Genomic DNA, 26,483 nt, shown 5'->3' on the forward strand with positions numbered 1-26,483 from the left:
ATGCAGAAGATGCGGGGTGGAGACGATACAGATGCAAGGAGACCGCAAGTGCCATGTACGTGGAAGTGGTGCTGTCATCTATGGACTTGCCAAATTAGGACAGAGGAGGGACTTGTACGCGAGCAGCCCTCTAGGGCTACTTCGACTACACCATCATGCCCGTACCACTCCTCTCAGCTAGTCTCTTTGCTGGAAGTGACGAGAATCTACCTCAACAGTCAAGAAGCCATGTGCTCACCACTCCAAACGTCGTCGAGGTCATGTTCAATCGAAACGAGCGCGGGACACAAGTAGCAGTACTGCACTGCGATGATGGACCAACTGAGATGACTGAGAGCCTGGTGCGTCTCAGAAACCATGCATACACAGTTTGAATGATGAGCTTTTCTCTAGGTTATTGTCCTTCGACCTCAAAACACACACACACCATATGTTCAAACCGAGTGAGTGTTTCTGAATGTATTCTACCATTCACCGAACCCCATGTCACCCCCAGACGTCTTCGGCAGCAGATTGCTGCGAGATATACACCTATACAACATGCCGCTCGCGCCCGCTCTCCTTCAGTTATCCCAGAAACACTGGGAGCCTGGTCGAGCCCTGCTGGATCGACTACCTCCCGTTTGCAACCTTCAGTCAGTATGTCGCGCGGAGTGACCGCCTCGCCATCTCGTAGGGTGCGCACATTGATGCGTTTGTCTGCCTCGCCTGCACCCACCAATCCGTTCGCTTCGCTTGCGCGCCCACGACCATCTGCCTCGCCAGCGCGCCAGCGTCCATCTGCCTCGCCTGCATCTGCTAATCCATTCGCTTTTCCCGCACGCCCTTTCCCCGCACGCCCACGTTTGTCTGCCTCATCAGCACCCCTGCATCTGTCTGCCTCAGCTGCGCACTTGCGCCCATTTCCTTCCCCTGTTCCCTTGCGTGCGCTACCATCGCCTGCGCGCCTGCGTCCGTTCACGTCGCCTGCTCGCCGCCCGAATCCGGTCACTTCCCCTGCTCGCCGCCCGAATCCGGTCACTTCCCCTGCACGCCGTGCAAATATGTTTGCGTCACCTGCACGCCCATGCTTGTCTGCCTCGCCTGGGCCCACTCGTCCGTTCACTGTGCCTCAGGCTGCGCACCCGTGTCCATCTATCTTGCCTACACATCAGTCCGCCTCGCCTCCGCGCCCACGTCCGTTGGCGTCACCTGTGTGCCCACGTCTGTCTGGCTTGGAAGTCGAGACCGAGGAGACGAGCGAGGAAGTCGGCTCAGAAGTTGAGACCGAGGAGATGAGTGCGGAAGTCGAGACCGAGGAGATGAGTGCACCAGGCCACCGCATGAGAACACCTGAGACCCAGGATGTTATAGTATGTATAATTCTTGCCTAATATGCGCGTGTTTTCTGACTGTATTGCAGGGTTTATGGTGTGCGATGACTGGCCGCGAAAGGCCCGGTCTTGATTTCAGTGGGGCCGACGAGGATTATGCAGACACAGAGCTATTCGACTTCATTGATGATCTCGTACGTCCATAGATTATGGTACATCGTCCTCATCATCAATGTCTTCCCTCGCACCAGCCATGTACAGTATGTCCAGCCCGAGCTTCTCAATAAGAAACATACCCGACTGCATCCCTGCCTTGTCCAGTGCACATTGAGGTAACGGACACATGGCCACAACAGCCTGAATGTCCTTTACATTCACCAATGTCAGCTCATCGTCAGAGCCACGTTGAGATGCCCAGAGACTTTGGGAAGATCGCGCGAGGAGTGTCGTGTTCGGTCGTGAGTAGGGCCGGATGAGTGCGAGAGCCTGTTGGGGGCGGTCGGCTTCGATGTGGGCAAGGAAGTAGTATTCTACCTCTGCAATAACCATCTCGCCGTTGATGTTCAGCTGACATTACGAAAAGATCAGTATAAAACACAAGTAAGCAATGTACTATTACCTTCACATTCCGTGATCGACGCACATCCTCGACAGCCCTCTCGCACTCCTTCCAAGCCGAACGAGCAACTTGACCATTTGGAAGAGCGAGTCTTGCAAATCGCGCGATATGAACATCCCATGCATCCAGATTCTCCCCGCAAAGTCTTCCGAGGGAGCTACGAATCGCTCTCACATGGGATGGCTCCGACACCTTGTGTTGCCTCCGCTCAGATGCTGTAAGCAGAAAACCATCTCCTAGGTCCACCGCACCACGAGGCGGCCCCTTCGCCTGCGCGTAGTGCAGAGCACGGGTCGTGGGAACCCGCGCGGGTACCGGGTACGGGTACCCCCGGGTACGGGTCCGGGTCACGTTTCTGTGACCCGTGACCCGGACCGTACCCGCCACCTGCGCAACCGCCGGGACGGACAACCACCACAACGACGCGCTCGTGCCATCCCACCGCCCGAACACAACAAGCCCGAACGCACGATATGACAGTCGAACGGACGGCGGGCGCACAAGCGACGGGCGGGCACGCGGTGTCGCAATTAACCTCCCTCTATTAGCAATGCTCAGCCCTATACACTCGCTTGACGCATATTCGGGACTTCGCCTGAATGGCTATTTTTCTCCTCCCTGCCTGACTCTTCGCGGCGCTCTCCTGTAACGTCGCTTTGGGACTGCTTCGTTCTTCGGGTACCCGCTCTGCTATCTCTTCAACCTTCTGCCTGACTCTTTCCAAGTGCACTGATCTCGACGTCAACCCCTCGTCCTTCGATAGCACGGCGAAGGCGAAAAAACTTGCACCATTAGGAGCCCGGGCTTGGTCGAGGTACGTCGGTTCCATGCCCACATTTCTTGTCTCACATATGGTGCCAGGTCGTGAGTCACATCTCCTAACTCGTGCGGGTATGCTAACAGCGAGCACACGGCGCAGAGACGTGCAGTGATAGGCCGTTGCACGACACGTACGGCGACCACGAGCACGCAGGGCCAATGCCCCGTGTACAGGCGCGGCCTTCGAACGTGCGGCCGGGTGGACAAGCTAGTGGACTACCAGGCAGGAAAGCGGGCTGGCGAGTGGGCGTGCGAGCGGGCGCGTGGGCGCGTGGTTGAGCGGGCGGGCAAGCAGGCAGGCGGACGAGGGGAAGCTGGCAAGTGGGTGCCACGAGGGGAGACAGGTGAGAGCTCATACCATGCGGTCGCCTGCTGTCACCCACCGTTCTAGCCAGCCGTCTCGCTTGTCCACCGTCACACTATCTCCATCGCACGCCCTGCCGTCTCGCAAGCCTGCCGTCTCATGGGCACGTCGTCTCGCAGGTCCCCTATCTCGCAGGCCCGCCATCTCGCAGTCCCGCCTGCCGTCCCTCGCGCCCACTATCTCGTACGCTCTGCCTGCCGTCTCGCTCGCCCGCCGTCTCGCTCGCTTGCTGACTCGCTTGCCTGCCGTCTCGCTCATACGTCGTCTCGCCCGTCGTCTCGCCTGTCGTCCCTTGTGCCCACCATCTCGTACGGTCTGCCCGCCGACTCGCTCGCCTGCCGTCTCGCTCACCTGTCGTCTCGCCCGTCGTCTCGCCCGTGTACCGTCTCGCCTGTGCACTTGGCGCCCCTCTCGCCCGTGCCCTCTTGCTCGCGCCCTCGCGCCCTCGCGCCCTCTCGCCCACACTCTCACATGCACCTCTCGCCCGTGCCCTCCTCTGCTCTGCTCGGCCGGCACTCATGCACACGATCGCCCACGCGATTGCTCGCTCGTCCGTGCACCCACTTGCCGACAGACCCGCTTCCTTGCTCGTCGACCCGCGGACCCTGCACGGACCCGCCGTGACCCGCCTTTAACCCGTACCCGTTGGCACGGGTCAGTACCCGGGGCGAGCCACCTCAGTTGGCAAGATACTTTAGCCCGGTTATTAGCCCGGAGCAACATATTTTGGCTGCGGGTAATGCCCTACTAATTTTAGCCAACAGTCGATCCAAGATACCTTTCGTGCGAAGGGACATACAGTAATGTGACCAACATACTTTGGTCCGAGCAAGATACTTTGGTCGGAGCAAGATACTTTGGTCCGAGCAAGATACTTTGGAGTGGAGGATACTTTGGTCCGAGCAAGATACTTTGGTCCAATCAACATACTTTGATCACGAACTCGGGCTGTACACACAAGATACAATAAATTTCTTAACCCTATTAAGCCCCACTATGGGGTGCCACTACAACTGGGCTACAAATGACCCTACAAAGTCCTACTAATACTAGGGCTTCAAAAACGTATCAATTACAACTATCTTCGGCGCAGTACAGGTCTCCCTATTAAGCCCACTATAAGTCCCACATCAGTACCAACCAAGAACATAAGTCCGTGCAAACCCTTTCTACAAGCGAAGCTTGTTTTCTTCAAAGCGTCGGCGTTCCGGGTCGAGCTCCTCGAAGATAGATTGCCTATCCTCCCAAATGGTCTCGCGGTCCGGCCATTCGGGAGCCACACCACCTTCATTGCCATCAGCATACCATTTCAATTGCTTCGTTTCCAACTCACCTGTAACCTCGTGGATTAACGGGAGCTTGCTAAGTCCCCACTTCACCCACACAATGTAATCGCCTTCGCGTAAGCCGAACACGACGTTGGCGATGTTCTCGACATGCACAAAGCGCCACGCCCGCTTCGGGCCAATCCACAGTGCGATGGGATCGACGAGATCCAAATCGTACCTTGTGCAGACAGACGTAAAGCTCTGTCGACCACGCTTGTCGAAGAGGAAGACGTCCGGCTGCAGACCTTCCTGTAAAGCGGGGATCAGCGAGTAACAATCACATAAGTGACCAATGACTAACCTCGTTGTAGGCATAGATAGCGACGCAAAACGGTTTGCTCACTAACAACGTTCCGGCGTCCGACGCGACGGGCGTAGGCACTGCAGGTCCGTCTCCATCAATCGAGGAATCCGTGTCGGAGCCGTCCTCGGACGCGGCGTCGACAGCGATCGTGGCGCGAATGAGCCTCGCGTCGGTCGCGCGCCCTCGATTGCACAACGCACCGTTGCGAGACGAGACAGACGCAGGTGACGAGAGAGGCGACGATGAAGGGGGAATGGCAGCGTTTGCCTGAGACGCAGCGGGCAGAAGAGCCGGCAACGGTGGTTCTACGTTGGCCCAGTATGCCGCGGATGCCTCAGACTCGTTGTCCGAGTCCGACCGTTCGATCGTATCGGATGGCGTGCGCTGTGTGCGGCGTGGGGTATGGGGTGGCAGGGGTGGCCCAGGCAGTATCTCAATGTCCGAATCATCGGACAACGTGCGTGCACTGGTCGACGCCGTGGCTCGGTTGGATTGAGAAGGGGCGACGAGGGGGCGGCTGCACATAATGGGGTCAAAATGTCGGTTTGTTACCCGGCCACCCAACATGAGATTCACTTATTGTTGCCCGGCCACCCGACGTCGGCCGACGTTCGGATCCGCCCTTTATTCGCCTACTCGGCCGACGGCCAGAATATCCGGCTGAGTGCGGATGGGCCGACACATTGCAGTCTGCCCATGCTTCCATCGCGGCCGCCCACCCGCACCCTTGTGGATTGATATTGTATGTTACAATTGCACGCGGGTCGGCCGAGCATGACATTCAGGGGCATTCGCGAGTCGGCCGGCGATTAGAATCCCGATATACACCCCGTCGGCCGACGCTTCAGCATATGGGTGTGTACCGTGTCGGCCGTCCATTTGACAACCCGCCGGTCGCACGGCGGCCGCGTGTCCTGCATCCTATGTCAGTCCGGTCGGCCGACTCAGGGGCAGATACACAGCGATCGTTTGGGTCCATCAACACTTGCCCGGTCGGCCGACATATCCCCATGTCATGGTGCCATGGCGGCTTTAACGTAACTGGGTACAAATTGTCCACCCTACATGCGTTTCTGCCTGCTCGGCCGACCCTTTGACTACATCTTTTGTGCCCAGTGGGCCGACACCCCAATACACTGTTATCACCCAGCCGCCCGACGACTTGTCAAGGGGCTCATATCGGAGCGGCCGACAGTGTCAACTATCACTGAATATGCTATGTATTGAGCTTTCGGCAGCCACACCCAATGCTATTTCAGTCTGTTGAGCATGTGTCAGCCGGCTGCTTATATGTTCCCTTTCCTGGGTATCGGTGGCAAAACACCACCAGTGTAGGTCCTCAGTGTTGCGGGTGCACCCGGTATGCCGCCTAACACACGGCTCCGCCTAGTTTGTAATCATGATGACAATGCACTCCCGGAATGTCCGGGCCGGACTCCCATCTTGAAACGATCACAAGCCGATCTGTCCGATCTACCGGGAATGCAAGACCATCACTAGACATTACCAGCCACACCTTTTGCATGTGACTGTTGTACAAACTATACAGAACGTCCGAAATTCTCATCAAACCTTCCTGCATGATCAACGCGAACTGCTCCCACCATGCTCGCCCAAAGTCTCGACATCCGTGTTTCCCATTATATGAATGCCCTCTACGAATATACTCTGTCTCGCTCCGCTGGCTCCGCCGGGCAGCTTGTGCCGCCCGCACCGGATGCCGACTTCAATCCGGAAATGATCGCCCAGGCAGGCAAAATGGTTGAGATTATTGTGGAAGCCTTCCTCCGACGATGTCGGTATAGTATATTTCGTGGGAGCAAGCCTAGGCTCACTCGAAGGCCAAGTTCTCGTAGATTGGAATGCAGAGGATTATGCAGAAGCTATTCCGGCCGAGATTTCCGAGAGAACAATCTCGCGCTTGCATGCCGCCATGAAGAAGTTCCCACCCCTCCCATTCAGCGACGGTATATTTACACAGCCGGTCACCGTCGTCGATGCAGCGGGCCATGTTCTGCTTTGGTACCTGCCTGGCATCATGACGGCCGAGCAGCAGGCGAGCGTCATACTTTCCTCGCTTATCCATGGATGCTAATTAACAACCTGTTCAGGTCAAGATATGGCAGAATACATTCCTACTCAATCCGATGCTCGCAAAGTCTCGTGGGCAGGCTTCGACAACATGGCGGAATCACCCGGACAACTTCGCGGCAACCGGACAATGGCAAAGCCTGGATCCCGGGTGCATATCTTTCTCCCCGGGTTGGTACCAGCAAGGTCACCAGGTATGCAGCATTGAGCACCAGCAGTGCCGGACTAATGATGTCTCTCCCAGGGCACTACATATCCGCCACAGGTGTCCTCGACGTTATCAGACGAACATTCTCCCGGTCGGGATTGGTTGCGAGCGATGGCGGAGCAGCACGCCCTCATCGGAGGCATGCTTCGGATAATCCATCCGGAGTTACACGCCATGGGCTATGCGGCCCTCGCCTCAACTCAGTCTTGCCCCGACATTGCGGAGGTCCTTCCCCTGTGGGGAAATCCATTCAACGCATTGTCGGTTATAACCAACCGCCAAACGCCACTCCATGTGGACAGGATGTCCGCAAAGGATTGGTACGATCTACTCATAACGATTGGGGGTGACGACGACACGGTATTAGAGCTCCCGACCCTCGGCCTGACCTTACAGTATGCTGGGGGGTGTGCGGCGTTGTTCTCCGGCTCCTTGATCCCGCATTCCGTATCAGGATCAAACAGGGAGAGGCTATGCGTTGTTTACTACCTTAGACCCCAAGTGCATACATGGGCGAAGGTGCAGAAGACTACTTGGCTGACGGTCGATTTGTAGCTCGATAGACATCTTCGGTTACATTATGCCAGAATATATTGTTAAATCGTGACCCTTTTCCACCGCATTGCACCATGGCAGCCAAGGAGGACATGCCCACCACGAGGCATCCGATATCGGACGCCCGAAGTCGGACGCCCGAGGTCGGACGCCCGAAGTCGGACGCCCGAGGTCGGACGCCCGAGGTCGGACGCCCGAGGTCGGACGCCCGAGGTCGGACGCCCGATGGTGGTCATAAGATGTGTCGAGAGATTGGCACAGCGACAAACAAGTGCTTGAAAATTCTGGTTGTATTACCGCCCGAGGTACATGATACCATAAGCAGTGTCAGCATCTTTGTGGAGCATTTTGTACATATGTTGTCTCTGACGGCACACCTCCGCATACCCAGGATACCTTCCACTCTTCCGGTGGGCGGCATGACCCGACCACCTTGTCATCTCGTAATCGAAGTACCTCCGCACGGAATCCAACTCCCGGCGCAGGATATTGTCCTCTTCTTCCGCTCGCTCGAACTGTGACCGTGCTCGGAACCAATGCACACGGTGTACTGTGCCGAATTGTGAGTCCCCAGACATATAGTGACCGGTGAACTGCTTACATTCCGTCATCGTCTCGCTTGCACTCATATCGCCTTGAACATCAGTCGTCCATAGCCACGGTAGCCGGGTGTGTCGCTGCCCTCGTTGGTTCGGTTCTACAACTGCTGTGCTTATTTTTAGATCGTCGGGCACCAATTTCTGGTATTTCCGCATCGTCGCAGGTGGTGCTCCCAGCGCTGTCATCGCATGCCGCACCTTCCTATACATCCGGGCATGGTGTTCGACTCCTTTTTGAACCGAGTGGACATCCGCCCATGCCCGAGTCTTCCGAGTCTGAGACTTGGCATCGCGCACCTTCGCACGCATTACAAACGATTTTTGACTCAGCAATATCCGCAATTGGTGCAAGATGTCGTTTGCTTGGCCAATTCGGAGCTCCAGTTCAGCTTTCGCATACGGCTGCACTGCCGCAGTCAAGATCGTGCTCGCGGGATAGGAGGATGGAAGTGACAGTGGCCGCCACTCCGCTTCTCTTCCATCTCGCTTTCTTGCTTTCGGGGTAGGAGCTGTACGATTTCCGGTGGCATTCTGGCCGACGGCTGCTGTGCCATTGTTCTGCATGTCCTCCCAATCGGATAGGTCCCCGTTGTCATCGATAACCTCGGTATGCTGCCGGCCGTCTTCCCAGTCGTTCGTACACAGAATCTCCTCTCCCTTCCGTAGGAATCGCTCGATCCGGAGTTCGAGCCTCTTCCTCTGCTTGGCGATATTCAGACGCTGCTCCGCCGTTGTCTTTGCCCCATACGCCCTGACGACCCGCTGCAGCGCAATTCTGTCGGAGTGGTAAGCATCCAATGTCGGGGGACCGAACGATAGATACCCACTGTGAATCCTCAATCCTCATCCCCTCAACCATCCACTCGGCTGACCCGACGATTGTGTTGTTATCACCTTCGTTTTCAGTCAGAGTTATTTGGATTTCTGCTCTTGACGGTGCTACTTTACGCATTAGCAAGCATTTGTACGATGTTTGCTGGCCGACATTTACCATGCTGGCCCTGAACCTCAAATTTGTCCATCACTGATACATCGTTCACACGTTTTTTGTGGGCTTCCGCAACCGCTGACATCCATTGCGCGAGGATTTCATCGTCGATCCCGGCTTCTTGATCCTCCAGCGCCTCTCGGAAGCTCTCAAGGAGCAACCGGTTGGCGGCAATGCGTTTCTTCAGGGCTGGGACTGCACCTGTGTAAGACCCTATAACGCCAGACAGCCGATGTGATTGCCGCACCTATTGACACCATTTTCCTCCAATTCCAGTCGTTCATATGGCGGTCGAGAGTTTCTTGCCTATGCGATGTAGCCATTGTCCGAGTACTTCCAAACACCTTACCCAATGGAGACCACAGTGTTTCGACGATCTCCCCATCGACTTGTCCCGCGCCGCGCATGAACGTTGGGGCGTGCCGGAGCAGGCACTTCGACTGGTGGCCATGTACATGGAACAAGCCGATGCCGAGGTAAAGCGTGAGGCCGCGTGGCATCCGGAGACACGGACCGTCCTTGAAGCGTTTTGGGAGGTGCACTCCATATTGGCACATCACGTCGTAAAGCACAATGGCGTTCCGAATGCTGTCCGATCGGTAACTCATAGCTTCCGACAGCGTGTAATCCATGTTCTTCTGCCGCTCACCGGCCTGGAAGTTGACAACGCCATGTGGAAAAAAGCATCCATGGCGTGAGCAAGCCGTTGCCCCAATCCCGGTAGACTGTAATTTGTGCCGATGAGCATTGGCCCGAGCGATAGCTTGGTGGTCATTGCATGTCGGTTTCTTGTACTCAATCAGCTCAGCTCGCAACACAACATTCACCGCACCCACCATTTTAATGTCCGTGGATGACTTCAAATGGGGAGCCAATTCATCATCCGTCACCATGAACGCCTTCCCGGGCATAAGCGGAACATCGTTGCCCGGCTTCCGCATCTTCGTATGCTCGGCGGAGAAGTTGCCATCCATGACATAACCACGGGCGTAAATGTACCTGTCAATCCGGTCAAATCCCGCAGACTGAGGACCGACCGGCCACTCACGCATTCGGGTCACTGTCCCAGTCGTCCGGAATGTTCACTCCGGGCTGGGGGCAGGCAGCACAGAATAGTGCAAGATCGCCAGTCCCCGGTTCCCCCCGCCATTTCGGACCAAATCCGAACTGCATCATAGCCCGGAGCAGAGTCCACTGTCTGGTGGCACGCATGAATTCCGCATAGCGATCCTGCAGTGTGGTGATGAATACGGTGAACCATCCCTACGGGTGGCTGGACTTACCGGCACACGATGCGGGAAGGCCGGATTGGTCTTCCGGCGCAGTCGGCGATAATAGTTCATCGCGGATGTCTTGCATTCCAGATTGTCAAGCAGAAAGTCGTCCAGTACGTCGAAGGTAAAGCACGTTTTGACATTCAGCTGGCTTGCTGGGTAAAGCCCGGCCTGGAGGAGCTGACCACGAACTGATTCCGCCCGAGGGCAACGGCAGCATTCGACCCGGAGGAAATGGACGGCGGACGTATCGACAATTGTCATATGCATTTCCGGAGCCCGCTCACCCCCAGCTGCATCACGAAGCGGATCCCCGAGGGTTTCCTCGTCCTCCTCACCGCTCTCGGACTCACTGGAGGACTCGTCGTCCGACCAGTCACTCTCATTGTCGGGGTGCTCAACACACGGACAGGGAGAGCCTTCGTGACCAAGGTGGATCTGAAGGCCTAGGGAGCGAAGCCAGGAAGGGACCCAGAAAGTGTCCGTCCAACGTTCCAAACGGTGGAATGGCAGGCGGGCGTGTTCCCGCAGGCAGCAGGATTCGCAGAACACCGGCCGGCCGAAGCAAGAGAGACACTTCCACTCTGCTGAGCCAGCCGAGCATTTTTCGCATCTCGAGCTGCCGGTATCATCGGGTTTCGGTGGGGCGTGAGCTGCGTACATGTGCTGCAAGTACGCATCCCGGTGTGGAAGCCAAGCGGACAGCATGTCAGGTTGTGACTAGGCAGATGTTAGCTGGCTCGGCGACATGCTGACAAGCTTGCCGCGCACCTTTGGGGCCCGTGCACGGCGCTGTGGCTGTGTTGGAAGCGGCGGGAGAGGTGGAGGAGTGGAAGTCCCGGCTTGCAGATCGGGCGGGTCGACGGTTGACTGGGGTGTCCAAAGGCCCCTCGACCGACGTGCCATCGGTGCCGAGAGTTTAGAGCCCTTTGAGTGAGCCGCTGTCGGTGCCGATGGTTTGGAGGCCTTGGACTGACCCGCTGTCGGTGCCGACGGTTTAGATGACGAGCTTGGTGTGGATGGGCCATCATCCGGTAGGACAACGCGGCGTGTCGCCAGCCCTCTTGATGTCTGCTTCCGTTGTATCTCGACTTCGTCAACTTTTGGGGAGCTGCATCGTCGCTTTGACCTTGTCTTCGCCATCGTGCAGCAGGTGGACAGTGGACAAGGACGCTCGACACAGACTTTGCCAATGGCTCTGCCAGAAACGTGTTTACCATGAGGCCACCACACCCTCGGCTAGGTCTTTCGGAGTAGCTCGGAAATGGTCTCTAGGGAAGGGGCATATGCTGTGATTGGTGTCTGTGGAAAGCTGCTGCCAGTACGCTAATGTGGGGCAGTTTTCATGGCATCGGACACCCGACATTGACCACAATTCACAGATATTGTGACATACTAAGCGAGGCGAAGCTACCGGGCGCCTACATCCATGAGGCAAATGCATGGCAGGTGCCGTGCACAGCTGGCAAGGTTTGTGCTGTCCCCTTGCCTCTCTCCACCCACCATGCCAGCAACATCTTACACTCCAGGTGAACTCCTGATCCTGCGGAGCTTCCTGCCCGAATGGAAGGCGGGCAGCTCGGATGACCGTAAGGATGTCCGGGCGCGCGCAGTCGAGCAATTGGAGGCCCACCTTGGAAGGGCGTTGAAGAGGGGGGCGAAAAAGGTATGTCCAATTTGGTGCCGTGTGTATACATTGCATCATATACACTCAGGCTGTCCGGGCGTGGTTTTACAATACCGCTCCTGTGAAGAATAAGAAGAAGAAAGATAGGCCCTCCGCGTTCGGCCGACGACTGAACTGGCACCGTGTCGTGGCATGGCACATGCCCGCGGAACTGGAAGAGAAGATGGCTTCGACCGGGGTCACTCACGGAGACAAAGACTTCCTCGCGACGTATCAAAAGGAGCTGCGGAATCTTGCCAACAGTCTCCCTCGGGCGAAGCAACGGGAATACAAGGAGGAGGCCGTCCGGTGGAATTCGGAAGGTCAACCTCACGAGCTGCAAGACCGGAACATCGTTCGGAAGAGCGAAGCGGTCATGTTAGACTTCGCAAACTACGTGTGGAGGAACTTCGGTATGCGCGTGTTCGTCCACGCCGTCTACAAATCCCTGGAAGGCAAACCGTGTTTAATTGAGTGAGTACCAACATTGTAATTGACTCCATGAAATCTCATCATTCCACGACCGCCAGCTTTGATTGCAACGACCTTGTCGACCCCAACGCCCAGCGCTCAGCGGGTCGGGTCAAATTCAAGGATATGTACCCTGACTACAAACGTGCGGACGGGTTCCGAGATCTATTCAAGGACTATGGGCACAAACTGTTTGGTACGTGAATATCCTCCACCACTTCCTGGCTTATCCGGGTGGCTCATGGGCCATTTCGCTATTCCAGCGGGCGAGGACGTATCGGAGGACAGTGATGCGGATGTGAGGGCGAGTAAGCGGGGCGTGCCGAAGATTGACTGGGAGATGTACGATGACGACACTCCCTGTATGCCGCACCACGGTGACGAGTGCTTCAAGAATCTACGGAACAAGAAGGCATTCATTTCGGAGTTCGTCCGGCTCCATTACGGTCAGCATGAGATGTATATGACATCAACAGGTACTGACAGTAGTGCAACAGTGGCGTATACAAAAATGCCGAAACTGAGAGTCCCTTGGGTCGCCCTCCAGGCATCTTCGGAGCAGCTTCTCGAGGCCGGGTCCCTTCCAAACGGCGTCAACCTTCGAGAACCCTCTCACATGAAGCAGGCAGAGGTGGACGCCATCATCGCACACTGGCGGACAAGGGCTACCTCCACACGGCTTGCCTTTGTCATTTGTTTCATTGCCTACCGAAACCATCAAAGCGAGATCGTGTCTGTGGAACATGAGGAGCCGCGGACAGCTGCCCGTCGTGCTGCCCGGAGTGCACGACCTCGGCGTCAATCGTCCCCCCATCCGAAGGGTCGCCGCTCGCGTCCAAGTGGCTCGAAGCCTGTGAGTGTCCCCCTGGCACAACGGAGTGAGGCCTCCGATGGAGACGACGAGCGGGACAACCTTCATGAACGCCAGTCGGACACCGATCGTAGTGACGCGGACGTCGCCAGCGAAAGTGACCTACCTGACAAGAAATCGTCTTCTTCCTCGTCATCGACATCTTCGAGCTCCTCAACTGGAAGTGATCCCGCTACCCCGCCGCCCCCCCGTCACAAGAGCGGAGAGCTAGTAGTGCGGCCTTTGCCAGACCACTCCCCATCGCCCTAGCATATGACGATTCGGCCCACGAGATGATCCGGTCAACGGTAAAGGACAGCCCGCATTCGGACATTCTGCCTGCCACGGACGCGGGACTGCCATCTCCGTCGTCGTCCTCGAGCCCCGCATCACCTTTGCTCCCAGTGGATCGCAAAGGCAAACAACGAGCTGACATCCCTCCTCCATCCGATCTCTTTAGTCCCAAACCACCTCAGCGTCCGGTGGGGCTGGGACCTAAAAAGGGAAGAATGGCACCTTTGAGGTTGATGTCTGGTCTAGTTATCGAGCGCATGAGCAGTCCAGCCCAGCAGCATAGCCCCGAACCGCGGTCCGATTCGCCATGTCCGCCACCAAGGGTCGTGCCCCGTCTGCGTAGGCGGGATGGGACCGGTGCCGGCCCATCCCACCCATCACAGGCTGCGTCCTCGTCCGTGAAGCACAAAAGTGGGTCGGCCGCCCAGTCCGTCCCTGTGGGCAAGACAGGTGTATTGGCAAACTCCTTGCCCGGGAAGGCGTTGTCCAGGAATACGATAGGTCGGGCAGCTCGGACAGCCTCCGCAGGTCCTTCCGGGACGACTGGTTCACCCATGGCTGACACACAGGCTTCAGCGGCGTCGGCTGCTCATGAGGCCGTGGATCGGAAGCCGTCAGCATCGTCGGCGGCCCCACACGAGGCTGGGGAGGAAGCCGTGATAGAAGAAGGCGCGCCGGCCAAAATGAGGGACGACATAGTCGATCGCCTGCGCTTCCTCCGTGAACTGTCAAGGAGCAAATACTACTGTGCGCTGTTGGAAGTCATTCCGCCATTGGTAAGCATTTACAACAACGGGTTGAATCTTACATGCTGAGGAATCGTCTCCTGGCAGTCACATGCCGGATCTTGGCATACCACCAAGAGCTGGGAATGGGGCATGTGGTCTTACGAGAAATCTCATTGCCCGCCAGCGGCCCACACTAACGCGACCGAGATCAGATCGTTCAAGTCGTGGCTTACCAGGATAACCACAAGCATGAAGGACACATCAATCAGTATTGATGAGGCATTGACCGTCGCTCTGACGATCGGAATGCTACTGCAGGATCTGGAAATGGCCTTGTCAGATAATCGCCATAAGTATAACTTGCCGGACCATGTTCTCCACACGGTCCACGACCACAAATTCGTCAAGGAGCGCCTGCTTTATGCATGCAAGGCACTGGCTAGAGAATGGCGGGAAGTTCCTGAGCGGACGAAGCGACTGATGCATCCGCCGGGGACCGGTTCGGATGCCTCTGCAATTGGCGCAAGGATGAGGAAGCGTGGGCGTAAAGAGGGACATGGCTCACCGAAGGCGGAGCCTCGGCCTACGAAAAGAATTCGCCGGCGGTAGAATGTCCATGTACGTATGTCATAACATATGTACGCATGCGTGTACAGCAGAGAATAGACGTTAATGGCATACTCTGTTCACTGTTCACTAAGTGTTCACTCAGTATGCGACTTCGGTCATCCAACCTTGGTGATCCAACCTTGGTCATCCAACCTCGGTCATCCGACCTCGGACGCCCGACCTCGGACGCCCGACCTCGGTGTCCGCCCTCGGGCGTCCGACCTCGGGCGTCCGCCTTCGGGTGTCCGCCTTCGGGTGTCCGCCTTCGGGTGTCCGCCTTCGGGTGTCCGCCTTCGGTGTCCGCCTTCGGGTGTCCGCCTTCGGCGTCCGATATCGGGCGTCTCCCATGGGACACCTGCTCTTACTGTGCATCACCCAGTGTTCTATATCGTACAACGCGTAGAGGGTACAACATGGCGGAAAACTAATATATACTGCTCAACCGACCCGTGGCATATCGCGGGTACGGCTGCGGGCCCCATTGCTCTCGTGGGCACTCTGGATGGGAAGGGTGCGTGCGGCTCCCGGACGATCAAAGCACCTGTTAAATTGCATGTCAATAACTCGGAGCGATCACACCATGCCAGACGGGACTCACATCGCGAGGGGAAGGACGAGATATTGTTCGGACATACTGAAGTACGTCAACTCGTTCACGACGAATACATCGTGCCCAGCGGCCTCATTGGCAGTCTGGACAAATGTGTCCCGCAGCCGTTCCTGCGCTTTGTCTTCGAGGATGCGACGGAAGTGTCGCTTCTGATCCTCCCATGCCGTAATAATCACGGCTGTGAGGCCGCGCTTGCCGATGAGCCCTATATTATCAGGGGGGTGTCAACAACACATCCAAAAATTGGTGAGACTACGCACAGCTCACAGGCGCAACGCGGTGAGTCTCGGGGAGCGAGCGCACCCAATCGATTAAGTAGACGATGTCGTGCGAGACGTCATCGTCGGCTCCGGGCTCTCCGTCCTCCAAGGCATCCTCGGGGTGATGTTCACCCCACTTCTTCACCCAGAAATTGTGGACACTGCGCTCGGGCAGTATGTAGCCCCCAATCATGCCCATCCTGGGGATGGATAAGTCAGTCGATGTGAACGCTTGCCAGTGTGTCATGGAACTCACTTGGTTCTGTGTGGCTGCTGCTTGTACGATTGCCGTTAACAGATAAGATGCAGTCGGGATCGATAATATGATGCCCCTGACACTGTGCCTGAGACAATCACATGACTAATACCCACGCTGTGTTCTTCTCCCGTGTTCCGATATCGCGGGGCCTGCGGCAGTAGGCGTTCGGTGGCAGATGTCAGACTGCCTTCGGGCGTGTGAGCGAGGCTTTCACAGACAATGTCAAGGATCCTGTATTCTTCTGCCGTGTTCCGATAACCCGGGGGCCTGAGTTGATGAGCGTTCGGTAGCACATGCCTAACTGAGTTCGGACATGTGAGGTATGCTCCGCAACACAGCGGACAAAAGGCGGGAACTTTCACTGAGCTTCCGATGGCGATGATATGTCTCTATTGCGAACACAGTGATAAGTGATTCTCTGTCCGGAACTTGGGTGTGGACTCCGCATGGCATGAGAGACAAACCGCGGCAATGAGTCATTGTATTCACTCAGCATGTCTCTTGCCCGTTTTCTGAAGCCGGATAACGTTGTCCGAACCCCAAGTGTTGCGTTCTGCATGAGTCAGGCAAACATCCATGATATGCTGTCGATCCGCGGACTGCTTCGGAGACAAGCCATTGGCCGATAGACATTGCATTCGTACTCCCATGTTTGGAGCACCATACAACGAAATACACACCCCCGGGTGATGAGCAAGCCCGATGTCATCCATATATAAGAATCTGCGCATTGTTGTTAAAGCAGCAGCCGACGTGCAACACTCGTGCAGCATCGACGAACATGAGCAAGGTGAGCAGTGATGCATCGGACGCATGCGGGCAAGAACACTAACACCATGTAGGTTTCCTTTGATGGACACGTCGACCTCGACGATCGCCTCCGACAGATATTCAACCACTGGCGCACATGTCCTACGTCGAGCCAGTACTCCACCTACGGAGCCTGGAACAAGTACCTCTCCGTGCGTTTTCGGCACGACATGGTCAAGCCGCAAGAACCGCTTCGCCCGTCCGTTCCAGGTCAGGACGTTCTTAACGTTCTTCATCGCCGCCGGGGCAATGAGGAGCTGGCCATTGCTGGCCAAGTCCTCAGCCACGGTGCACCCGTGAGCACTGACTACACTGGTACGTGGTCGGTCGTTCCCTTACTTGGCATCCGAACTCACCGGCTGCAGGAGGACTGGTCTTTAAGCGGCAGAAGAGCGGCACGAAGCTGCCAGACTTTGTCGTCGCGTCATACTACGGTCTCGAGATCGGTACGAACGAACTGAAGGCCGAGCTACCGCGCCTCGTCGTTGAAATAGGCTCGCTCGACGAGGGCGAGAAGACACCGACAGCGGCCCATCGCAAAGCCATCATGACTCAGCTGAAGGGTTACCTTATGCGGATCGCCGTCGACATTCCGCCAACACAGGCCGACTTCCCTTACGGTGTTGCCATCGTTGGCACGGAGGCTGCGTGGATCCGTCCAAACCGACATGGCGGCGGCATTGGTTGGGCATTCGTCGGTGGTGTGAATGGAGGTAAGGGAGAGTGGGGAGCATTTATGACCCCAAGTTCCGGGTCCAGATCGATCAGCTTGTGCAGCGCAGCGAGGCGGACGCGGTCGCTCACGCGCGTCTTCACCGGGAGATGATCGAAACTCCCGAGGCCTTCTTGGTGGCTGCGGAGGGTGACCGTGACGAGGCCGATGGCAGCGACGACAATCCCGAGGCCGATGAAGGCGATGGCCAGGGCCTTGAGGGCAGCGATGGCGGCGACGACGGGGTGGAGAGGCAGCATCGGGACGAGGAGGAAGAGGACGAGGACGAGGAGGGCGACGAAGAAGTCGAGGTCGAGGAGGAGGAGGACGAGGACGAGGAGGAGGTCGAGGTCGAGTCCGAGGATGACGATTAATACTCCAAGTGCCCTCGAAGATTGTTCTGCCTATGCATGTGTTGCCTCATATAGATAATGATGATTTAGCCGACCAACACATCGACATAAAGAAAGGTGTACAGAGTAACAGAATGGAGGGAAGGAAGGTATCCGCACGGCCCAAGCCCAGGACCCGATGTCGGGCTTCCGATGTCGGGCGTCCAATGTCGGGCGTCCGATGTCGGGCGTCCGATGTCGGGCGTCCGATGTCGGGCGTCCAATGTCGGACGCGCAGTGGTTCCTCATGCACGTGGTCTTGGCGGGTGTGGGAAAGCAGCCACAAAGGCGTGATCGCAGGTTCATCATGAGCCCTGCTATCTCCTCTCATCTCACATCCCACTCAGATTCCTCGTCACCCTTTAACATTGTTGCTATGGCTGTCCCCACCGCGCAAGACTACGATGATCTCTGCTACAACTACGCGCTCCCGTCTGTAAAGGGAGCAGCAGTCGGTAGTAAAGCCGACGGAAGCACACCCCAAATGGACGACGAGCTCGTGAAATCAATGGTAATCCATGACACTGCGTCCCAGCATGGTATAGGCCACTGATGTTCTATTTCTTCAGTGCATGGCCGCGCTCGTGACTGGGCTCAAGCGCCTTTCCGACGAGAACACGCAGATGGCCCTGGCATTACGGACGCGATGGCCCGCTTTTGGGATATTGTGGGTGGCCGGGAGGAATCGGGCAAAGCAGCGCTGTCGCGTTTGGGTGATATAGTGGTCCCCAAAGCGATCCGAGAGCCCGATCAACTTATCCAGGTCCCACCGGATGTAGCATGGACATCCGCGAAGCACGCGGTCGAAGAAGGTATGTGTGGGCGATTGTGGACCGATTTCCATCCTTACAAACTAAATAGGCACGGCACTTTTGCCTCCGGATGGTGTATCACTTTCCGCATTTCGTACGGAAGTTCGTGACACGCTTGAAGCGGAGGCCAGCCGAGTGGACGCAATCAACGAGATGTTGGAGGTGCAAATTGCGGAATGCGAGGGGGACCACACTGCGAGGGATCGGGCGGAGAACCGGTACAACCAGGAGGCAAGTTCGTTCTGTACTCCCAGTGGAATCGCCTTTAATGTTGCTCCCGATAGGTCATTGGGCGCGCCCTGTACCGGCTTAACCTGCGACTGCTCCCGTCCCTCGTAATGCATGTTCCACAGAGTCCCCAGGCTACGGGCAGCGAGGGGAGGGCGGCACGATGCACAAAGTGTTGACAGCAGAGGAGGAGATCGAGTTTCTCCGTGAGTGTGTCACCGCACTACAGGCGAACTTCGAATACATGGAGGAGTACATCTCGGCGGAGATTCGGTTCTGGGATTCGGCGTTGGCGGCGAATGAGCGCAACCTAGACGACTGGTATGCAAGGGAGGCTGAGCACCCTGTCATGGAAGATACGGAGTATTTTACCCATGACTACACAGAGTTCCGTAGCTTAGATGACATGTGACAATGAATAATCAAGCCTGCTTGCATGTGTAGGATTTTTCACAGCCTTTGTGTAGTTGAACTCACTGGCCTGTATACATGCAGTTCGAAATGGCCAGAAAAGTCGAATCATGTATGACAACTCTGTATCCGTCATATGGCACGAAAGCGATCGTGTACACCGGCGGGCGGCAATGTGATATCGGAGCCCGCTTTCGGACGCCCGATGTCGGACACCCCATGCCGGACCTGGGCAAGGGATGAGGATTGAGCAAGAAGAGGCGATGTCATTAAGTGTAATCATCATGTATCAAGCTTCGGCAAACAATCATTGACATTAGTCCGCACCCGTACATGGACAAACAATCGCGAAATGTTGACCCATTAACTATCGTACCATGTTCACGGGCATCCATCCGACTGCCTCCCTGTCATGAGACGCTGTCGCAGTGCCCCAAATCGAGACGAAGCTTGTCGTGCATAGCATGAAGCTTTGTGTTCTCCTGCCGAAGGTCATGCACTTCGCGTGAGACATCGGCCGCGGTTTCGAACAGCTCGACTCCCTGTACACTTTCATACTCAGGCCGAAGACCATGCCCTGTGAACCCATTCAAATGAGTCGATCGGCAATTGACTATACCCGAGGTGACCTACTCGGCGGGAGCGCTCCAATGTAGGCAGGCACCCATCTGCGCTTTGCATTGTTAGGGCCTGAGGAGCTCGCCATCGAAGCCTGAACCCGCTGCTTTCCTTTCGGCTGCTGACCCTTCGCAACACGCTCGCTCGGAACACGAGGGCCATGCAACTCATTATCGTCATCAATGGGATTGCAGGCCTCCGCCCGACGCCGACCCTTTGCCTTCCCAGCCTTCGGAATCACGAGCTCCTCCAATTCGTCCACTTCCTCGCTGGTATCGATGCTGTCCGCCTGCTGTTCCCCAGTTAATATCATCGACCGATCCATTGTTCCAATTACTCACATCATGGTCCGCGTCATTCTCCGATTCCTGCAGGTACTCCCAGTGTGGTGTCATTGACGCACCCTGCCCATTCCGCCCCAATGACCCAGGTGTCGGGCGAACATCAAGTTCCTTCGATTGATTTTCGTCCATTGCAACAAGGCCGATGTGAGGGAGCACGAAGGAAACTCCATGGGCAGGCCCTGAGGCCGTCGCGGATTGCCCTGCTCCGCTAAGAGCATGACCCATGGTCGGGGGCACCTTGAGGGCCGCACCGGCTCTGAAGACGCAGAGGGCGCAGCCATATCGATGACCGGGCCATGTGGGACATGCCCGGCGGCGGGGTCGCACAATACCATCCGCTTCCGAACACCCTTGGGTCATCCACTGTAATGCGGTCCATCCGTCTCTTGTAATCGCCCGACACATTGCTCGCAAGTTCTTCCATGGCGGAAATGGCAATGGGAGGCACATACACCAACCAATTCCTATCGGTCGCCGATCGCAAGATATCCGTGATGTTGAACTGGAGTCACTATCAGCAATTGGAACTGGTGTGAAAAAATTGAAAATTACAGTGAGAGATTCCACGGCCTTCCACTGAAAGTCAAAAACGACATATCAATGCATGTCTCAATAAACTAAGCAGTGTCTTACAAGCTGCCGCAATTGTATTGCCATCCTGAAAACGGGGATCTTTGGATTCCCTTACCCCTTCTCGATTTGGGTGCCATACATATAAAGCACACCATTGACTTCCATGGCACCTTCAAACCCGTCCAGTGGGTCAGCAGCTTGAGGGCGACCAGCAATGGTTCAATGAGGGAGAGGTTTTTGATGTCATGGTACGATGTGGCAGAAATTGACGGAGCGGAGGTGGAATGTGTCTCAATGAGTGGAATGGAGTTGCGGACAAGAGCCGCATGTATTACAAATAGCTTGGGTAGGAAAGCAACCAGTCTCACGTGGTCAGATCTAGCACATCCGTGCCTTGATCGTCCGATGAATCTGACCAATCAGATTGGATTTCCATATCAACATTAAGTCATACAATATGCCACGCCAGTGAGCACGATCTATCGGGCGTCCGACAGCGGGCGTCCGACAGCGGGCGTCCGACAGCGGGCGTCCGACCTCAGGCGTCCGACAGCGGGCGTCCGACCTCGGGCGTCCGACCTCGGGCGTCCGACCTCGGGCGTCGGAGCTCGGGCAGTCATTGTGAATAGCTGGGCAGCCTACACTCGGCCATCTTACATGAATGTCTTCCATACCCCACTCGTATAAACCTGTCTGTCATTATTCTCATCAAAATGACATGCTACTTTACAATCGTAAGTCTACAAATGCTCGGCGCCGCGTACCCGCTGGATGCACATCGTCCTTTTCACTCCCCAATTCCACACCGTCGTCGTTCAATGTTGTCCACCTTGGGAGCGGGGGAGTCACGACGCTGAGGCGCGTTGCATTCGATTCTTCCGCGGGGCCGAACGGCGATGGTATTCCCCACCGCTACCTTCCTCCCGTGTGTTCAGCTGTGCGACGCTGTTGACGTTGACCTGAGGGTTTATATCTGAGGCAAACACATTGAATGCGATGCCCCGTCGCTATCGCCATGGTCAGGCGATGCACCGCCTGCAATCCGTCGTCAGTGCCTGTGGCGACATCCAAATGCGGACAACTCACCGCATCCGACGCCTCGGCAGGCTTGGCACCTAAGGTTGCGGACGTTACATGCATTGAACCTGATGTGTCGTCAATTGTGGCCTGAGCATCAGGCGTTGCGGCGATGGATTCTTGTGTCGATTCGGGCACAGTTCTTTGCGAGCTGTTCGTCATCGGATCAGGATAAGCTTGTGCCCCATCGTCTACACTGGTTTCGCGACTCGGTGTGCAGCCCGAGACGTCGCCGGGCCCAGCGGGAAGCGGGGGAGGTGCCTCGGACGGTTCCGGGGGTGGACTGTGCTGACACCGTCTCCTGCCATGGACGATTAACCACCTCCGATCCCGCCCGGTCCGGGCACGATTGATCGTCTTTGAGGACCTCATCCGTCCGATCCTCGTTGGCCTCCGCCAGGCCCGGCGACTTTGTGGTCGCGCGGGAGACCTTGGGGCTCTCGGGGCCAGTGCCCGGGGGAGTGGCCGTCACTACATACGGAGTCAAACCCCGCGAGGGACTGTTCGGAGAACCCTCTCCCATCTTCGATGCCTCCGCCGACCGCATGTCGACACCGTCCGCCTCGGCCTCGTTCGTCTGGCCGGATAGGGTGATGGCGCCGGGACCGGCTGGACCTCATCCATATCGGCGTCGTTGTCGATCGCCAGCGGACTGCTACCAGAAGCACCGGCCAACTTCGGCTCCTCCTCCACACCCATGTCGAGCTCCTCGGCCACGGCGTCGTCGGGTTGCATGGAGAGCCTGATGGCCTTGGGAGCCACCGGCTCCTCGTCCATGTCAACGTCATTGTCGATGGTGGTGCGGATTGGCGGCACGCCCGGCAATGGCTCGGGATCAAACCTCGCCTCGACCCGCTGGGGATCCTGATGGCTACCAGATCCGGACGCGCTAGATGGGCCCCCAACACCATCCGACATACGGTCCCGTGGACCCAGTCTGGAACAGAATGGTGAGTTAGTCGCTACTGGTGATCGGGGAACACCTACCACCGACACCGAGGTGTGCGCACAAGTCGTCGAAGTCACGCCGGAGCTCATCGTACTTGTGTCGGAGCTCAACGTTCTCCTGTCGCAAGTTGTGGAGCTCCCGCGAGATGGCACTCGACGATTCCAGCACCACAAATTCCTCATGTTGCTCCAACGAACTCCCGGACCCAAATCCTAGGTGTTGTCAGCCGAGATCAAAAGCATCAAATGCAAGGGACTCACGATTTGGAGGTACACCGATGTAGGCCGGCACTACCCGCGGTCGCTCCCCTTGGGTTCCACTGTTTGATGGTCCAGCGGAATGACTCGGGGACCTCCTGCTCGGAAGATCAGCCTGGTCGAATTCTACTGTTACCTCCCTCTGCTTGCTCTTCGACCTTCCGCGCGTCTGCTTCACGGGCTCGGACACGATGCGGGGCCGCTTTGACGGGCGGCGGGTTATGCGCGTGCTTCTTCGGGAAGACGTGCTTGCGACGGACGCTGTGTCGGAGTCCGCCCCGCCATCAGGGTCAGTGTCGGGGGCACCGTCGCCACTGACGCCACGGACACAGATCGGGCTCGCTTCCGAGGGTTCGCCTTCACCGCCGACGGAGTGCGTGATCGTGAGCGGGACTTCCCGTCCTCCGTCTCATCTGGGACGTCCGCGTCGAAGGCGACACAGGGCTTATGCTTCCGGAAGCACTCGTCGCAAGTCGTAGCCGCCTTCCTGGGGTCACTCGATATCAGTGCATTGAATGGCACCGCTGGCACTTCGTGTCCTGCAAACACATTGAGATGAGTGGGCGATAACAGAGATACATTACCTACCATCACGCGAATCCAATTCTCGCGACGTTTGTTTTTCGAGCCCGCCCAATCAACGCCGCCAATTTCAACCGGGCGCGCTCGGCTTTGCAAATCTTCACGAGGGTGCGGTAATCGTCGACTTCGAGGGCGCTTTCGATGCGGTCCTCGAGGTCCATGCCTGGAGTCACATCCGGCTCGGATTCGGACGGTATCTCCGACACTGCCTTCTTGAGGATGGGCCGAACCTTGACACCACCTGCCGAACATCTTAATGATGAACGTTAGACATAGGGGACTTGCGACTTACTCTGTGGGGCCTGTTCGCCTTGATCTTCCGCGACCGCACTCTCAGCTCGCTGTTTTCCTTTCCCTTTGCTGGCCGCCATCGTCGTCTTCTTCGGCACAGCCGGTTCGGGCTCGTCGTCCTCTTCCTCTTCGGCAATACTGACCGCTCGCTTCTTTCCCTTCGCGTTGGTGGCGGCCATCGTGTGCTTCTTCGGCAAGGCTGGTTCCGGCTCGTTGTCAACTTCCACCTCGGGGACACTGACCACCCGCCTCTTTGGCTGCGGTCTGCTGTTTGGGGCCTTTTTCGCCTTCGGGACCACCTGCTGAGGCTCCCGGTCGTCGTCCGCATCGGAGTCGATGGTGATGGCCCGCTCCTTGCCCTTCCCTTTGATCGACGCGCTCGTCTTGGTGTTCTTCGCCGCACCGGCACCGTGGATGGCGGGTTTTGGACGGGTTTGCCGCCGTCTTCGCGGGCTTCGTGTGGGGACGAGGGAGGGGCAAGGTGGGCCTTGGGCTGATTTCCGGCTCGCCCGACTCATCGACCTCCATGTCGTCGCCATCGTGCTGCGGGAGGGCGAAAGCGACACCCGGGTGCGGGCGGGGAGCGGCGGGAATGGGCGGGACAAGCGACGCTCGCTGTCATCGGGAGGAAGCTCGTGGGACCCCGTAAACCAATCGTTTGCCGCTATTCTTGGGTCGTTCTGCTTGATCCGGGCAAACCGTCGATACAGGTCAATATCCGCCGGAGCTGCCATTTCCTCCATGGCGGATATCACCAACGGCGGCACGTACACCTCCCACTGGTTACCGTCCGCGATGACCGCGGCAGAGCTCGCCTCGGTCTGGCCGACCTGTGAGAACACGCGGACACCATGAATCACACGACAAACTCACCACCCATTTGTGAAGCTTCTTCCACTGTTGCAAGACCCGAAGGTGAGCATTGGCGCTATGGTTGAACAGACAGACACTCACTAATTTCTTGATTTCCTTTGTTTCGGCCGGTGCCGTACTCCGCCATCTTTGCACCACTCCGCGATTTTGCCCTCCCAGAAGGTCATCAGGCCTTTGAACTGGGCTTCCGTCACCATCTTCGGGCCGTCTTCGGTAGGACCGGGATGCTTGTTGACGCCATGATAAACAGCGGTGAGGGAAAGCGATTCAGCGGCGAGGACAGAGAGAAGAGCGGGAGATGCAGATGAAGTTCAAGAGCCACGCGTAAGCGCCGAGCGCCAGCAGCCGACGGTGGGAAGCAGCCACAAACACGTGGTCTGTGGCTGAGCCGCGCCGCGGGCCATCCGATCGATCTCACTGATGAGATCTGAACCAAGGTCTATCAATTACCACCACCATGTCGACCTCGGTGATCGCAAGAATGAAGAAAAGAGACGGTATGTACCAGTGCTACATGCACATGCGAGCTGCCACTAACGGCTCGGTGCGCAGGATCGTCTGGTTCACCCGTGCCAGCGGATGGGCACTCGGGCGATGCGGAGCAGTGTGCTCGCCCGGCGGAACAGCTCCAGGACCCGGACGTCACGGATTCGGTGAGTTTCTCTTGCCTATAGCTTAGGCACGGCACACTCATCGGGCGAACCTATTCAGGACGACAGCGATGGGGATGATGTGATAGGTGCGTCGCATGGTCATTGGTGCAGGTTGTGGAGCAAATACTGACTTGTAATATGTATTCTAGTGCCGTTTGTCATACCCACTAGGCCAGGACGATTGAGCCCAAGCGCGATGCGGACGCCATGGTGAGCAGGACCCACTAGACATAATTACTCGGGGCTGACAGCTAGGTACAGGACACAACCCCGGATGGTATACCAGTAAACAACCGGGTGGATACGGGGTCCGGGAAGGATGCTATGGTGATCTCTGAGGATGAACGGGCTGTGCCGTTGACTCCTCCTCGACAGTTTGTGATGCCCCAGCCCCCGGCGAACCGCCGGGCACAGACGATTCGAACCCGCGGCCGGAAGGTTTCGCCCATTCCCATTTCCAGCGACTCCGAACCCGACGGACAGTTCTAGGGCAGAGCAGGGTACCGAAAACCCGCCAGGGTACAGGGTAGGGGTACATCGCGGGTAAGGGTAGGGGTCTCATTTCATTGACCCGCATACCCGTACTGGTACCCGTGGGCACGAAGCGTCTGCGCGAGCTCGCGGCAGCCTCCGAGTGGCAAGGAACCTTATCATTTAACCTACATAGCACATAACTGTGCCACAAACACGAA

At 57.1% G+C, this 26,483-nt stretch overlaps 9 protein-coding genes across 9 annotated transcripts; 4 read left to right on the plus strand and 5 right to left on the minus strand.

Annotated features, from left to right (window-relative positions):
- Positions 1-483: 483 nt before the first annotated feature.
- B0H18DRAFT_1126252 (uncharacterized protein) lies at positions 484-1,519 on the plus strand (the record flags this gene model as incomplete). Its single annotated transcript, XM_048035136.1, has 3 exons — positions 484-635; positions 677-1,352; positions 1,403-1,519. The coding sequence occupies 3 exons, from the start codon at positions 484-486 to the stop codon at positions 1,517-1,519; spliced, it is 945 nt and encodes a 314-aa protein (XP_047886016.1).
- Position 1,520: 1 nt separating this feature from the next.
- On the minus strand, positions 1,521-2,034 carry B0H18DRAFT_888278 (uncharacterized protein; the record flags this gene model as incomplete). Its single annotated transcript, XM_048041219.1, has 2 exons — positions 1,521-1,880; positions 1,933-2,034. Coding segments are annotated over 2 exons (462 nt in total), but the record flags the coding sequence as incomplete, so codon positions are not given.
- A 2,250-nt stretch (positions 2,035-4,284) lies between these two features.
- Positions 4,285-5,272, minus strand: B0H18DRAFT_960356 (uncharacterized protein; the record flags this gene model as incomplete). Its single annotated transcript, XM_048042944.1, has 3 exons — positions 4,285-4,400; positions 4,449-4,692; positions 4,745-5,272. The coding sequence occupies 3 exons, from the start codon at positions 5,270-5,272 to the stop codon at positions 4,285-4,287; spliced, it is 888 nt and encodes a 295-aa protein (XP_047886018.1).
- A 2,622-nt stretch (positions 5,273-7,894) lies between these two features.
- B0H18DRAFT_888264 (uncharacterized protein) lies at positions 7,895-11,125 on the minus strand (the record flags this gene model as incomplete). Its single annotated transcript, XM_048041217.1, has 9 exons — positions 7,895-8,151; positions 8,203-8,758; positions 8,804-8,975; positions 9,028-9,139; positions 9,192-9,401; positions 9,436-9,976; positions 10,025-10,187; positions 10,237-10,418; positions 10,472-11,125. 9 exons carry the CDS (start codon positions 11,123-11,125, stop codon positions 7,895-7,897), a joined length of 2,847 nt encoding a protein of 948 aa, XP_047886019.1.
- Positions 11,126-11,966: 841 nt separating this feature from the next.
- B0H18DRAFT_960359 (uncharacterized protein) lies at positions 11,967-13,719 on the plus strand (the record flags this gene model as incomplete). Its single annotated transcript, XM_048042945.1, has 5 exons — positions 11,967-12,128; positions 12,178-12,602; positions 12,659-12,795; positions 12,863-13,045; positions 13,076-13,719. The coding sequence occupies 5 exons, from the start codon at positions 11,967-11,969 to the stop codon at positions 13,717-13,719; spliced, it is 1,551 nt and encodes a 516-aa protein (XP_047886020.1).
- A 1,799-nt stretch (positions 13,720-15,518) lies between these two features.
- Positions 15,519-16,149, minus strand: B0H18DRAFT_1126257 (uncharacterized protein; the record flags this gene model as incomplete). Its single annotated transcript, XM_048035137.1, has 3 exons — positions 15,519-15,621; positions 15,679-15,895; positions 15,951-16,149. The coding sequence occupies 3 exons, from the start codon at positions 16,147-16,149 to the stop codon at positions 15,519-15,521; spliced, it is 519 nt and encodes a 172-aa protein (XP_047886021.1).
- A 2,113-nt stretch (positions 16,150-18,262) lies between these two features.
- Positions 18,263-19,575, plus strand: B0H18DRAFT_960361 (uncharacterized protein; the record flags this gene model as incomplete). The annotated part of the gene is made up of 5 exons (XM_048042946.1): positions 18,263-18,389; positions 18,471-18,662; positions 18,693-18,935; positions 18,985-19,170; positions 19,289-19,575. 5 exons carry the CDS (start codon positions 18,263-18,265, stop codon positions 19,573-19,575), a joined length of 1,035 nt encoding a protein of 344 aa, XP_047886022.1.
- Positions 19,576-19,984: 409 nt separating this feature from the next.
- On the minus strand, positions 19,985-25,335 carry B0H18DRAFT_1126260 (uncharacterized protein; the record flags this gene model as incomplete). Its single annotated transcript, XM_048035138.1, has 17 exons — positions 19,985-20,151; positions 20,208-20,481; positions 20,534-20,792; positions 20,842-21,038; positions 21,089-21,112; positions 22,196-22,487; positions 22,534-22,795; positions 22,855-23,050; positions 23,107-23,123; positions 23,174-23,331; positions 23,396-23,490; positions 23,551-23,653; positions 23,721-23,879; positions 24,050-24,215; positions 24,267-25,086; positions 25,139-25,162; positions 25,258-25,335. 17 exons carry the CDS (start codon positions 25,333-25,335, stop codon positions 19,985-19,987), a joined length of 3,291 nt encoding a protein of 1,096 aa, XP_047886023.1.
- A 260-nt stretch (positions 25,336-25,595) lies between these two features.
- On the plus strand, positions 25,596-26,280 carry B0H18DRAFT_960363 (uncharacterized protein; the record flags this gene model as incomplete). The annotated part of the gene is made up of 4 exons (XM_048042947.1): positions 25,596-25,635; positions 25,691-25,791; positions 25,963-26,001; positions 26,047-26,280. 4 exons carry the CDS (start codon positions 25,596-25,598, stop codon positions 26,278-26,280), a joined length of 414 nt encoding a protein of 137 aa, XP_047886024.1.
- Between the last annotated feature and the right edge of the window lie 203 nt (positions 26,281-26,483).

Source organism: Fomitopsis serialis (assembly GCF_022376445.1).
Source record: "Fomitopsis serialis strain Sig1Antser10 chromosome Unknown B0H18scaffold_189, whole genome shotgun sequence".
NCBI lineage: Eukaryota > Fungi > Basidiomycota > Agaricomycetes > Polyporales > Fomitopsidaceae > Fomitopsis > Fomitopsis serialis.